The sequence below is a fragment of the Eumetopias jubatus genome, unplaced genomic scaffold (genome assembly GCF_037043125.1).
Source record: "Eumetopias jubatus isolate StellerSeaLion01/CBP00866 unplaced genomic scaffold, mEumJub1_p1.0 scaffold_9, whole genome shotgun sequence".
NCBI classification, from domain to species: Eukaryota; Metazoa; Chordata; class Mammalia; order Carnivora; family Otariidae; genus Eumetopias; species Eumetopias jubatus.
In genome coordinates, this window is record NW_028274815.1 from 65,047,536 (window position 1) to 65,062,828 (window position 15,293).

At 48.8% G+C, this 15,293-nt stretch overlaps 1 protein-coding gene across 6 annotated transcripts in view; it reads right to left on the reverse strand.

Annotated features, from left to right (window-relative positions):
- CCDC85A (coiled-coil domain containing 85A) overlaps positions 1–3,823 on the reverse strand; it is a 205,944-nt gene extending 202,121 nt beyond the window's left edge. For all 6 annotated transcript variants that reach the window (XM_028089973.1, XM_028089972.1, XM_028089971.1 and 3 more), the window contains exon 1: positions 3,563–3,823. In XM_028089973.1, coding sequence (XP_027945774.1) covers positions 3,563–3,823 — 261 coding nt within the window. The remainder of the gene's footprint in view (positions 1–3,562) is intronic.
- Positions 3,824–15,293: the final 11,470 nt, after the last annotated feature.

Below are 15,293 nucleotides of genomic sequence, written 5' to 3' on the forward strand. Positions count from 1 at the left end.
CTTCCTTTTGACTATCCCACAGCTATTCCTGATTTCTCCAGAACTGGGAAATAAATAGGAGCCGTGCTACCCCGGGGCCTCGTGGGGTTAATGCCTTTCTGAATGGAGTGAACCATATACTTCCCAGAATTCCAGTTGGGGTAGAAGGGGTAACAGCCTACTTAGCTTTCTTTATCACCATGCCTTCTTCCAAGAGTAAATAATATTCTTGGGTATACAATTCTGAGCGATTTCCTTTCCCGTCTGTGGAACAGCTAAGCAACCGATTGGATAATCACCTTATAAACCAGCTTCTTCCAATCCGCTACATTAAGATTTGGGCTTTCTTTTTCAAAACACAAACTGTCCTTTTAACATTGCCACTGGCCACCAGATGTTATCCATCTGTCTAAAGGGGACTTTTAAAAGATTCAATCCACCTCATAGCATACCACTCAAATTTTCATACGTAAGATTCTCAAGTACTCTATCTGTGGTTAAAGAATTGTTCTAATTTGTAATTTTTCTTCACTGCAGGGAGGGGGATTGGTGTGTTGGGGAACAGAGAGGAACATTAATGTGATGCATAACAAATCTACAGATCCGGGTTCCCCCAAATCTGCCCCCTTGTCCCCTGAAATCCCAGGTCGGAGCAACCTGAGTATTGGTATATGCTCAGCAGTGCACAGACATGGTTCTCAGAACCCAACTCCTTATAACATCAGAACCAGAATCCCCTTTCTGCACCCTTGCAGAATCACACATTCTAAGCAGAGCATGTCAACTAGCTGAAAGAAAAGAAAGCCAGCCTATTTTAAACATTGTATATCTGTGTGACATTGAGAAAGCTATTTAACATCATCTATGGATCATTTAATCTTCATCAAACGTCTTACAGAATTAGCATCGCCATTTAGCAGATGAGAACACTGAGGCTCAGAGAGGTTACCAGCTTGCCCACACTGCCCAAATTGTCAGGCTCCAAATCCTTTATCTCTCCACTGTCCCGCACTGCTCCACCTCTGAAACGTTTAAACGTAGACAAGTCAGCCTGTGCTGGGACCCAGGCACAGGCGCCTCCACGGAAAGACCTAGCGCTCCCATCCCCCATCTCTACAGCTGCAGTACCACCTCGTAGCCTTGAAAAGATTTCTTGCCATTTCAAAAGCAGATCACAGAAAGGAACATAAAACAAGAGAAGTGTTGTGGCCTTCATTACGCTAAATGTACAGTCTTCAACTGGAAGTCCCAAAACATCAGAGCTGAAAACAAAACCCCAAATCCTCCTTCTAGTTAGGCCAAACTAAGTAAGTGCACATATCATTTACTCAGTCAACCACATTAATGGATCAGGGGGGTGTCCAGGGATGTTCTGGCTAAGATGATGGATAGAAGGGGGAACACTGGCCGCTCAGCAGGGCTTCGCCACAACCCCTCAGGGGTGGGCCAGAGGCCTTGGAGGCTACCATGTTGTAACTGGCCAGGGATGACAAAAAGGAGGAGTAGAGGCTGCGTCAGAAAGTATCCAGCCCCACCGTTCTGAACTTGGTAAGGAGGTGGACAGGAAAGTCTTTTTAAGCCAGGTCATGAATCTAGACCCCCAGGAGATTTTCCTACTTGGGGTGAAACTGCCCTTAGCTGACCTAATAGGTATTTCTCTAAATGAAGCTACTAGAAAGAAGACCAGGCTCCCCCACCTAGCTCCCCTCCCCCACATAGCTCCCCTCAACACACACACACACACACACACACACACACACACACACAGTCCACACAACCCAAGGGAACCTTCAAGTATTTCTGAACTATTATGTCAATGCCCCATACTATTAAAATCCTTAGGAAATTGATTAATTACTTAATTGAAAACTCTTCCAAGTTACCTTATAGTTCAAACCATGAAAGAAGATTAAATTGGAGGGTTATGAACTATACCTTTGTCCAGCTTTGCCTAAGAAACCCAATCCTGGAGGTGTAGGCCTATACATTTACACGCCCTCTCCTGAGGACAATCTCTACCACTGTTTTGTAATCAAGTCCAGCATTAAAGCTTCTCCTACCTGATCCTAATGTCTTGTTGCAACCCCCTAGGAGATGGTTGTTATCATTTGCATTTTATTGATGAGTAAAATGAGGTCCTGATAAATTAATTACCCAAGCTCACCCTCCTTGGCAAATGAGGATTCTAGATGCAGACCCACCTCTGAGATGATCTTCTCACTACACTAGCCTATCTCTAATGCCCCAAGAGTCTGGTACTTAATAAATACTCCACTGGTAATGAATTAAACCAAAGGAGAGTGGCAGTCTTGGGATTCTTCTGACTGTGGGATCTTTCTAAATGCACCCACTCTAGGAAGTAGATGACAAGTGCGTTGGGGCCCCGGGGAAGGCCGGCTCCACCTGCACTGGACCCAGCACCCAGGCGAGCATCTCTTTGCCCCAGAATCCCAGAGCTGGAGGCTGAGGCAATTAAGAAAGTGTCTACAGCCTGGAGAATTGGGGTGAGAGTGGAAGGGGACAAGAACAGCATGTGCCTGCAGGAATTTGCTCCCTGATGTCCCTGCAGTGTTTTCGTGCGTGTCTGGCTTCCTATAAACAAAAGCAGAACAATGAGAGGAAGGAATACCAGCAGGCCCCAGCACAAGCAGCGAGGAGAGGAAGCCGGCGGTGCTGTGCGCGCTGGCAGGGCGGATCCCGGCCCGTCTCCTACAGCCCCGCTAGCAGGCCCACGGGTCTCACACTCAGAGCTCTCCAAGGAGAAAAGAAGTTGATGGGGCTTTGGCTTTCTTCTTTTCTTTCTTTTTAATTTTTTTTTCTTTTTTCTAATAGCAAAGAGGGAAGGCTGGTTCATAAAGCAAAGCATCAGTGGCTGACACTTGGGGTGGTGCCTTCAAATCCCCTCCACCGCCTCAATGCTAGATGAAATTATAATCAAATTGGGGGTGAAGGGGAAAGGGGGTCAAGGAACCCCAAATGACGCCATCTAAACTGGAGAGAAGGAAAGCGCAGGAGCAGGTAGAAAATGTGAAGGCAGAGCTTAAGCTCCTCTGCACTGGGTGACATACACCAGCTGCGAAGGTGGCGCCCGCGACTTCTCCCTGGGCACCCCGCCAGCCCTTCTCCCCAGCATTGGCGCCCTTTCCTCATCCGCTGGAGAAGTCGTGGCTCCGGAGCACCGGTATCCACGATCCCCAAGGATGAAGATGTCCTGGACTCGCTCCCTCGATCACCCTTTCCCCTACCTGTGACCCGGCTCCCCAAACCACCGATTCTCCAGGCTTCCTAGGAAAATAAAGGTTCTGCATGCCCATCACCTCCCTCCCTACTTTTCAGCATCCTCGGCGCCCTCCCCTCCGGCCACAGAAGATCCCAAGTGATAGCTCCACACTGGCTCTCCCCAAACAGGGAAGAGGAGACCAATCACTTCCAAAGTTCGGAAAAGTTTCCAAAGGGCTGGGGATGGGGAGCAGGGGGTGCTGACCGGGAGAAAGGGGAGGATCACCTGTTGCCCGAGGGAGGGAAAGTTTGCCCCGCCCCACCACCCCGGAGCGCCCCGCTCCCCGCCCGACCCCGCGCTCACCTTGAGCCCGCGGATCTCGCCGAGGTGCAGCTGCAGGCGGCGATTCACCTCGCGGATGAGGTTACTATGGTCCAGCATCGCGCTCACCTTCTCGGCCTCGGCACGCCGCAGGCTGCGGATCAGCTCCTCCTTGCTCCACTGCAGCAGCTCCTCGTCCGACACTTTGGACAGGTCCTCCGCGGTGGCGGCGGCGGGCGGGCCGGCAGAGGCTGAGGGACAACTTTCCGCCGCCGCCGCCGTACCTCCGGCCGCCTTCGACATGGTATCCGCGCGGTGGCAGGTGCGAGTGGGTGGAAGAGGCAAAGCAACTCCCGAAGGCGCGGGCGCGGCGGGGCCGCCTCCGCCCACACCCCTGTGCGCTCCGGCGAGTCAGCTGCACTGCCCGGCGGCCGCTGGGTTGGGGCGGCAAGGGTCGCGCTGGGCGGCCATCCTACCTCGCCATCCCCGCGCGCGCGCCCGCGCACCCCCAGGGCCGGGCAGTCACCCGCGCGCTGCTGCCGAGGCGCGTCCCAACTCGGCGCACGTCCATGGTGAGGGGCGCCGGGGAGCTGGCGCCGCCGCGGGAAAACCTCGGGGAGCGGCGGGGGCGCCCGGGGGCTGCCCCCGGGTTCCCCTGGCCTCTCCTCCGCTCCGATTCGAGACCGTCGCCCACCACACTCTCGCACACACGCACACACGCGCGCGCACTTTCCTCCCCCTCGCCGAGCTGCAGCCCCGGCCTCACTGCGCTCCTAGGCGAGCTAGGGCGCGCCGGCTCCGCGGCGCCTCCGGGGTTGCTCGAGCGACGCCGCCGCTGCTGCCCGAGTGCTCGGCGCGGCCCGCCGGCTGCGCTCCTCCCGCCGCCTTCGGGGCGCCCGCTGCAGCTCCTAGGCTGCTCGGGGAAGCCCGCGATTTGCAGAGCCGAGTCGAGCCGAGGAGGGGTGGAGGGTGGAGGGGTAAAGGCTGGACCGGCAGGAGGTGGAGCCTGCAGCCGGGGCCGTCCGCAGCCGGCCGCACCTCCCGCGCGGACCGGACGCAACTGCAGCTAGATCGCCTCCCGGGCTCCCGAGGCGTGCTCCCCGCTATCCCGCCGGGGAAGGCCGGGGGCGCGGCTCTTCCAGCGCCCGGGCGCGGGTGGGGCGGGATGAGGGAGAAGCGTGAGAAGCTGTGAGGCCCGGGCTCTCGCAGGCTCGCGCGCGCCACCATGTGGCGGAAAGAGCTCCCTCCTCCGCCCCCTGCGCGCCAGGCTTGTCACCTTGCGGGGCAAACAAGGGGCGACCAAAATGAGAGACACTTGGTATTTGCAGGGATTAGAGGTCAGGGGAGATGATGATGATGATAGATAGATGATAGATAGATAGATAGATAGATAGATAGATAGATAGATAGATCGACCTGATGATAGATAGATGATAGATAGATGATAGGAGGACCTGGGGGTAACTGTCGGTTTCTACTTTGGAGAATGGAAGAAAAGGTCGATGGCCTAAAAAAAGTGTGTGGGGGGGTGTAGGTGGGGTGGGAAAGGAACCTTTAAGAAAATCCCAGTGCTCTGAAAAGAGGAAAGGCTTTGCTTCGGGGCACTACTCTTTAGGGACCACCCACCCCCCACCCCCCACCCCCTAGGCCTTTGTCTTTTCTAAAAATCCACTGCTTTGGGAAGAAGCTTCAGGGGACAGTATTGGATCTTTTAAAGTTTTATTTGAAAAACATCAAAGCCTTAACGGGAAAATAAAATACCTTTACCTCCAGCTTCCCCAGGCCTGGATTTTTAAGGTCAGCACAGTCACCTCCCCTCTGAGCAAAGGACAGCCTCTTAAGCAGCCGGAACTGCCTGCCTGCCTGGGAGATTTCCATTTTCCTCCTGCCGCAGGCAGTCAGTTCTTATGGGGTTGGCTTTTTGAGATGGTAATTTCTGGAAGTGGGTATTCCCTGTCCCTGGGTCCTATCTTTGGGCTACAAAATTCCCTTTCCCACCTTCCCAGTTCTACCCTCCTGTTGCATGGGATCAAACCTGAGCTGAAAGCATCTGTTTCTTGCTTGAAGAAGTAGATGCACTTGTCCTGGGCATGTCATTTCAATGAATACTCCTCTCCAGGATGGAGACAGGGCCAGAAAAGTGCAGGAACTTACCCCCCGCCCCCCCACAGGGCTTCCGAAAGCCAGGCTGCAAAGGGAATAATCACCTGGTAGGATGAAGCTCTGAATCAGAGTCCCTCCACCAGCAGGTCACTGTGCATCCCTTAATAAGGCTACCACCTTTTAACAGACAATCGGATGGGGACTTCTGAGACTTAGCTTCCTGGAGAGCAAGGAAAGGGGGTGCAGCCCTCTGACCTAGATGGCCTTGAAGTTCCCCTCAGCTTGACTCTAAACTTTAGACAGGTTTCTTCCTGACTGTAGGTCCCTGACCTCCCTTTTCTTAGAGCCCTTCCTTTAGAAAACTTGCACTTGTGAATTTCTTTCTCTGCTGCCTTGAGTTGTAAATCACCTCCCAGGTTCTTACCACCCAGGAATGTTCTGCTTCAGGACCTGGGAGCCATCCCTTGGAAATATAATTATCACGGAAGATAGCCCCCCAATCTCTCCATCTCTCTGAAAGGGGAGGAGTCTAACTCCACTAAGTGTTAAGTAGCAAACATAAATGGTCTAATCACCAACTCCCCCCACACCCCTTCCCATTTCCAGTGTTCTCCAGTACTTTCCCAGTAGCCCACCTTGGGGGCTTAAAAACCCTACTGCCTCTTAGGGTCCTGGGTGGCTTAGTCCATTAAGCATCTGGCTCTTGATCTCAGGGTCTTGGGTTCAAGCCCCACGTTGGGCTCCTGGCTGGGCATGGAGCTTACTTAAAAAACAAAACCAACAACAACAAAAAAACACCCTCCTGCCTCTTATGTCAGAGGAGTTGAATTCAGTCTCTCTCCCCTTGGGTTTAACTACAACAAGTGAAATTTGTCTTTGACACCTCCTCTACTCTCACGTAGGCAGAAGGCTCTCCTCAACACAGTTCCTGAGACCTCTTTTGACACAGGAAGAGAAAATACAAGTTAGAAAAATATGAGTACTGTCCCTGTCTGTTGTTAATTTGTCTCCTTGAACAAATCATCTCACCTTATTGGGCCTCAGGCAGCTAATAAGGTAATGGACATGAAGCGCTTTGTCAAGTTACCTACAGAAATGCTACTTTGTTACGACTAATAGTATATATGCCCAGCCCACTCTCTGGAAATAGGAACCACAGCATCTGGCTGGTTTTTCCTTCCACCAGGTTTGTTCTTTAAGAGTCCTGTTCCAAAATGCAAAGGCCAGCGCCCTTTGCTGCTAACACTCTCAGACGTTTAATACCTAAGCAGCTATTAAAAGGCAGATACGTGGCTGAGAGGAGGAATAAGACGTGAGTTGAGAAGTCAAGGAAGAAAGAAAACAAAGAAAAATTTTCCACAAACTTATATACACTAGCAGCTACTTACTACTGGGATAGATCACCTTGATGAAGTTTTGATGTTTCTAATTTTGGGCATTGATTCAGGATAATTATTGAATGAATGATGTTGCTTCATGTTGCTAAGGTCATGTGTAGCATCGGGAACTTGGCTGCTAAAAACAGACAACTCAAAAAACGATCACTTAAAGAAGGCATTTATTTTCTCGTACATAACTGACATTCAGTTGAGGGTTGGTATGATGTCTTTATGATATCATCAAAAACTTAGACTCCTGGAGTGCCTGGGTGACTCAGTCAGTTAAGCAACCGACTCTTGGTTTTGGCTCAGGTCATGATCAGGTCATGAAATCAAGCCCTGCGTTGGACTCTGTGCTCAGTGTGGAGTCTGCTTAAGATTCTCTCCCTCTCCCTGGGCCTGTCCCCTCACTCACACTCTCTTTCTCTCTCAAATAAATAAATAAATAAATAAAATCTTAAAAAAAAAAAGAAAGAAAGAAAAACTTGGACTCCTTCTTTCTATTCAGCCATCCTTAACATGATTGCCTCCTGGCAACAAGATGGCTGCTGGAGTACTAGCCATCCATCTACATCTGGGACAAGACAAGGATAGGAGCAAATGGCAAAAGGACATGTGCCCCTTTAAAATGTGTTCTTAGTAATATGACCCAGTGAATCTCATTTACATCCTAATAGCCAGGGCTTGCCATGTAACCACCTCCCACCTACAAGGGAAGCTAGGAAACTTTTTAAAGCTAAGCACATTAGGGGTGCCTGGGTGGCTTAATCAGTTAAGCATCTGACTCTTTTTTTTATATATTTTACTGAGAGAGAAAGTGTGCAAGCAGAGGGAAGGGCAGAAAGGGAGGGAGAGAGAGAATCTCAAGCAGACTCACTGCTGAGCGCAGAGCGTGATGCAAGGCTTGATCCCACAACCCTCAGATCATAACCTGAGCCGAAATCAAGAGCCAGATGCTCAACCAACTGAGCCACCCAGGCGCTCCAAGCATCTAACTCTTGATCTCAGTTCAGGTCTTGATCTCAGGGTCATGAGTTCAGGCCCCTGTTAGGCTCCACACTGGGTGTGGAGCCTACTTGACAAAAAAAAAATAATAATAATAATAAGCACATTAATGCCACAAGTAAAATCAGAGTTGCTTTAATAAGAAATAAGAAGACATATATGTGATGGACAGCTAACAGTTTGGTATGCAACCCTGGCAGTAGATTCTGCGTACAGTATATGGAGGTATCTAAAAACCAGCCATAAACGACCCTAAATCCTTGAGCCCTGATGGTTTTCTCTCATCTGTTGTTTTGAACCACCTCTGTTCCATCCACCACTCACTATTGCCCAGACCAGGCTCTCACTAGGTCTCAGCTGATCTTCCTCACTGGTCCCTCTGACACCAGCATCACCTCTCTTGAATCTGTTTTCCACACAGCTGCCGCAGTGAACTATCTACAAAGTCAAGTCCAGCTGCTTCACCTCTAATGGAGACTGAACCCTTGCTCAGAGTTCTTCACAGCCTGCCGGTATGATTCAGACCACTCTCTGCATGTGAATTTGCAGTAGGTCCCACGGAGGAGGCAGAATATATCTTCCCTCCCCAGGGATATTGTGCTTGGCTGTGGGCTGGTGTTGCTAATGGAATGTGGGTGTACCTGAGGTGGATCCCTTCTGTTTGTCCCCTCACCGTCCTGTACTTCCACATGTCACTGACAGAAGAGCTGACCTTGGGCAGCTGCTGTTCCTTCGGTCTCCACCCAGTGCCACCCCAGGCATCCTACAGACCCTCACCCTGAAGTAGAGCCTCCTTCCCCTCGCGAACTCTCCAATCTTTGTGCGAGAGTATGTGACTGCTATTTAAGCCCCCGAGTTTGGGCCAGATACATCATGCAGCATGAATGCCATAGTTAGCAGGTACAGCTCCCCTGCCTAAATCCCTTCAGTGGCAACTCAGTACCTCTCCAGGGAACAAAGCCACATTCCTTAGCAGAGCGCATTAAGATGGGCGTGGTCTGGCCCTTGCCTCCATTCCCATCACACCTGGCCTCATATCATACTTTATCAGTGCCAAGCTGCCCAGAGATCCCCATCAGCAACTCTCCATACCTCTGTGTCCCCCGATACTGTTCTCTCATGCGTGGAAGACCTTCCCTGCCTTTATCCCCTGGACGAATCCCACTGGATCCTTCTACCAGCCTCGTCTCCTCCAGATCCCTGGCATCAGCCCATACTTCTCCAATGAAGGCAGAAGTGAGTATCCCTCTCCACTACCATAAACTTCAGCGTATCTGTAGCCCAGCACCTAAAACAGAATAGTGAACTACAGGAAATTACAGGTGGAAACTCATATTAACCCAGCCCAACCCCAGCAGAATAGTTTAGCTCTAGGTAGAATTTAATATTATCCCTTTTTTACTTTCTCCAAACCCTCTGAATTTCTGTCATGCCCTATGAAACTCCTCGATGCAATCATAAATGCTGTCAAGGACATTTCTGAGTGTATCCCATATGCCTTATTAGGACACTATCCCCTAATCCATAGGGTCCTCGGGGCTCGTTAGTTTTAATCTTACAGACACTGTGAATTATGCAACTGGTGTGCATTTCTCCTTGCAATGGCTGCTGGGAACTGATCTAAATTTGTGGCAATTAAAATAAGACTTAAGGAATATGACTTGTTGACTAACATGACCGTTACCATTTTCTTACTTTCAAATTTCTCCCTCTTAATTTCTTCTTTTTTATCTCTGTAAGTTTCCTGATACACACGTACGTGTGCATGTGTATATATGTATGTATATGGCAGAAAATGGAAGGAAGGGGCAAAAGGGGAAGGGAGGTCTTGTCTCCAGTCATAGACCCTATAATGTTTTCTCTCATTTACTTTGAGGTCTTCTCCCTCTAGTAGCTCCTAAACTCTGTGAAGCCAAGGCCCACTTGCTAACCTAGAGTCAGCATCGAATAAAAGAGGGAAGGAAGGAGAGAACAAGCTTGCTCAAGGCCTTTGTTTCATTTTTTTTTTTTAATCCCCCTCATTTGGAAAGCCTCATCACCTGCAACACACATAGAACACCTCTTCCTTTGGAAAATATTAATGACCTTTTACTGTATGCTATTTTGGAAGCCACATAGCGCTATGCAGTTCAGAAAATTTTTCTAAACTGTCTAAATGTAGGATCATATGTTATTTTAATGCATTAGCCTCGAATCACTGTAAACTGCACTCAGGTGACAGGCTCACTCACTGGTGCTGCTGGACGTAAGTAAAGATACCGCATGCACAAGGCTGAGGTTTATCTCCTTGGGTCTGCCTTGTGTCAGGCTACAGGCAAGCTACTGAAACACCCCATCTTGCTCCACTAAGAACCAATTTTCCAGGCCATACTTTAAAGCTCAGTGAAGTACACTGGATTTTTGCTTCATTACCTAATTCTGAGTCCCGATCCGGAGAACACGGTAGTTGTGTGGAAATGGGACATAGCGGGCAATCCCAGCAGTAACAGGAGCCTCTGGTGGTGGTAGGTATTACTGATGGATGTCTCCCAAACCTGCTGTCCCTGGGAGCCTCTGTGAAGGTGCTTTGCCTTGATCCAGCCCCACAAACCAAACATTTAGAAGCTCGCTGGCCTTTACTGTATTTTCTTCTGCCAGATCCTATAGCAGAAACTGCCGAGGAAGGGTTCATCTAACTGCCAGAAACACCCAAGGCAGCGAGGTCCCGCCAGCCTGCCCCTCAGAGTGTTGAGACCCCAGGTGTCTTCTGAGTCATGAAAACAGCTGCTCTGTTCCCTCCCCACCCCCGCCCCCATCTGCTTTCTGTGGGTAAGGTGAGGCATGCATCTCAGGGAGGAAAACTGAAAGCAGAGGATACTTCAGGAGTCCATACTTTCTGTTGTTTGTAAAGAAAATGGGCAGACCCATTGGATACTCCCTGGGCCAGTAATGCAGTGTCCACTATTAACCCTTCTCCAGGTCTCTACCCCCCAGATTCTCAACCTTGGCCGCATATTAGAATCACCTGGGGAGTTTAATGCATACGGATGCCTGGGCCTCTCCCTAGAGATTTCTGATTTAATAAGCCTGGGGTGCAGCTTGCCTACTGGGGGTTTTTAAAAAACCCCCACGAGATTCTGCTGTGCAGCATGCTGTTTGAGAATCACTCTTGTAGATGGCGTAGAGTGCTGTCCGGTAGACACAGAGCACAAACCACAAATGCAAGCCACAGATAAAATTTTAAAGTTTCTAGTAGCACTTAAAAAGTAAAAAGAAAGAGGCGATACTAGTTTTTATAATATATTTCATCTAACCTATATCCGACATGTTATTTCAACATGTAATCAACATAAAAACTGTTAATGAAATACTTTGCATTTTTTTGTAGTAAGACTTCAAAATCAGGGCGTCTGGGTGGCTCAGTTGTTAAGCGTCTGCCTTCAGCTCAGGTCATGGTCCCAGGGTTCTGGGATCGAGCCCACATTGGGCTCCCTGCTCGGCAGGGGGCCTGTTTCTCCCTCTCCCCCTGCTTGTGTTCCTGCTTTCGCTCTCTCTCTGTCAAATAAAGAAAGAAAGAAAATCTTTAAAAAAAAATAAGACTTCAAAATCTAGTGTGTGTCTTACATGTAGAGCATATCTCAATCCAAACAAGCCATGTTTCAAGCGCTCAAGAGCCAATATTGTGACCACCAGTAAATGGCTACCATATCGGACATCACCGCCGTAGACCATCCGGTTGCGGGAGGGCGTGGAAGAACAAGAGTGGCACCTGTGGGGGCTGAACACTGACCCTGCCCCACCTCTCTATCTAGTAATCCCTAGAATCTGTGAGTGTTACCCTTTAATGGCACTAAGGGACTTTGCAGATGTGATTATGTTAAAGATCTTGAGAGAGAGCAATCATCCTTGCTTATCCTAGTGGATAAAGGCAATCACATGTATCCCCTTAGGAGGGAGACAAGGGAGATTTCACAAATGGAACAGCAGGTGATGTAACCACAGAGACAAAGACTGGAGTGATGAGTAAAGTAAAGGAATGCCAGCAGCGCTAGAAAAAGAGTCCAGCTCTCTAGTCCGAGAGCTTCTAGAGGAAGCGCGGCCCTCCTGCTACCTTGATTTTAGCCCCGAAGGACTCATTGCAGATTTCTGGTCTCCTGTGAGAGAATTAATTTCTGTTGTTTTAAGCTCCTAAACTTGTGGTCACAATAGGAAACTAATATAGGCCATTTAATAAGAAAGCACTTCCTTTTTATCTGTATGATTGAAGTTATCACAGTCTTTCTTCTTTTATTGCTGGTTGGATACCTATTGATTTTTTTTTTTTTTTTTTTTTTTTTTGGAGAGCAGGGACCTGTCTTATTCGTTGATGAGCCCTCTACCACACTTAGCAAGTAAAGCACTTGTTGCAGGAGCACAGTAAAGCACCAGAAGCTCAGCCTCGGGGATGCCCAGATTCTGTGCGCATTCAGGAAAAGCGAGAAAGAAAGGCTGCCTCCTGAAGAGGTCTGTATATGGGAAAGCAACAGATCACAAACATCCCCGATGGCCATTGGAACGCCTGTCTGCCCGGCCGCTTGAAGTGTCTCTGAGAAGCCGTGACCCCGGGAGTAGAGAAAAGGAAGAAAGCGCTAAAAGTGGGACTGCCTGACAGGTCTGACCTTCCACAGGAACTGGCCTACCCCTGCCTGTCTCCACGCAGACCCACCCCCATGCGATCTGGAAATTTCCAGTCCTTTTGCTAAGCTGCCTGAAATAGACATAGTTAAGAGTCTCACAAGTGAAAATACCTCTTCACACATTTGCTCAATAAGAGAGCTTTTCTCCTAGCACAGAAATCAGCTGCCCTGAGGGTGTGGAGATTTGATTAGGATGTCCCTCTTAGGCAGTTTCTCAAATAGTCCGACCCTGGCAGCAACAGTATCACCTGAGATGTTGGCTTATCATGCCCCCATTCACTAAAAATTATAAATGACAGATGGAATACTGAGGTATACTCACTGCCTTTCAGGATGGAACCTTCCAGGGTGCCATAATCACGTTGTGACTGGACAGGAACGATCATGGATGAGGCACACCATCTTAAGGAATCTACTCTGGGACAGATGTTCTTACCCCATTTTACAGCTGAGGCTCAGGCCAGACCCACAGTTAATGAATGTGGAGTATCATCCTGATGATCACCTTCACCAGAAGAGACAGGAGGAGTCTGAGGACTCTCTAGGTGGCTCTCAGGCCCTCACCCGACTATACAACCTTCAAGGAGTGGTGTAGGGTCTTCACTGGTATGTTCGGTGAGACCCAGGCTTTTGGTGTTAGCGGTAGAGCAAGCAGAGAATGAGAACAGGCTCCGAAGTTGGCAGAAATGGAGTCTTTATGCCTTTGCAAACTACAAAAAGAGTCCTAATTGCAGAATAATTTACAGGGGAGTTGTAAAGATTTCTTTCATTTGTCTGGTAGCATCTGCAGATGTTCATAAAGCATGCTCTTTCCCAGGGGAATGTCCGCATGTGATGCTCTCTGTCTGAGCACCACTATGCTGGATAATTCCTACCCCTTCAAGCCACAGCCTAATGTCACCGCCCCAGAGACACCATCCCTAATCAGGTCATCTAAAGGACCTACTCCTTCATCGTAGGTTCACCACCTGTTTCCTTCAAAACCCTTATCCTTTGCAATTATTTGTGGTTTGTTTACTTTCTGCTTTGAGTCGGGAGACGGATGAAGGAAGGAGCTGTATTATGCCTGACACAAAAGATACTCAGTAACTCTGGGACTGGCTAACTTGCACGTGTTTAATATTTGCTCATCAGCACAGCAAGCCACTAACTGCTCTGTGCTTTGTAACAATCCATACTCCCCCCAGGAACGCTAATTCATTTTGCCAGGGGCGAGGCCTTGGAAATGTGTGTTTGAAGGTTGTTTCAGGGCTGATTCTGATGTAATCAGTCAGTAGAACAGCATGTGGAACAGACCCCTGTGCCTGCCTCCCTCACACAATTATTATTCTCTTTGCAGTGAGAGTCATGGCAACAACCTGACTCACACACTCATTTCTGAGTCTTGGGAATGCCTGAGAGTATCCTCTGAATCCTAATTGCATGTGTACCACTTGTCTGCCCGTGAGAAGCCATGAATTCGATTTTAAGGCTAATGTTACCTTTTATACACCATGATTTAACACTCACCACAGTCTTTGGGAGAATATTCAGGGCAGCGGAGAAATTTCTGGGAAACTCATTCCAAGGTCCTTGGAAACTGAAAGCGACATAATCCTTTGGGGGCTTGTAAAAGAACTGGAAGCGAGAGCACCTGAGGTTGACCAGACTTTTAGCAATAGATGGGCAGCCATAGAGTGTAGAGTTCCAGCCGCACGGGGGTAGCACCAGAAGAAAGAGCAGAAATGAGATGAAAATCCTGGACCCTTACTATTCATAGTGTGGCCCGTGGACGAGCAGCGTCAGCTTTGCCGAAGACCTTGCTGGACACTGGGAATCCCCATCCCCACTCCAGAGCTACCCAGTGGGAAACTGCCTTTTCATGATCTCCTGGCGATTTATAAGGACATCAGCATTTGAGAAGCGCTGACTTACACCAATGGCAAATAGGAGCTTGGTGAACCAGAGGAAATTCCTTAGAATTTAGGAATTCCTTAGCTTAGAGGAAATTCCACTGTAGACATATTCAAGCCTTGATCATATCCAAAGAGAGTGTGAGTCAGGGAAACAGGGCTTATCACTCTTGCATTCCTGAATGTCCTGTTTCCTTGAGGAGGGTATAAGTTAACTAGGGCCAAGGAGTATTCGCTAAACTCATTTCTGTCCCTCACGATGTGCAGGCTTGGGAACTAGAATTTGGTTTTTGGTAGGCAGTGACATCAGGTAAAGCTCATTCTGAGGGGTTGACTGAGATCTGCTTCTGCCATTTTCTCTTGAATACTCTGGGCCTAGGAACGTTAGCCAGCCCTCCTAGGATGATGTGTGAATATGAAGATCACAAAATTTTAGAAAATGCTTTAGGAATCTGTTATTCATGCTCATAAGCATAATGTCCATTCCTCAGAGCTGGGTCTTTCCAGAGTCAGAAGTGTGGCTGTGTTGCTTTCATCTACATTAAATGCCCTAGAGGCAAGGTTACATAAAAGTGCAAGAAATCAAGAAACCAATTTGGGTAGCAGCTGAAAAACAAAACAAAAACAAAACATTGGTTCTCTAGTTCATTGACTTTTATCTTCTCCCTAGGGCACAAAGAACTCTCAAGCGCATCATAATATCCCTGGTACTCTTTCCCCTCCTCCCCAACTCCCCTCT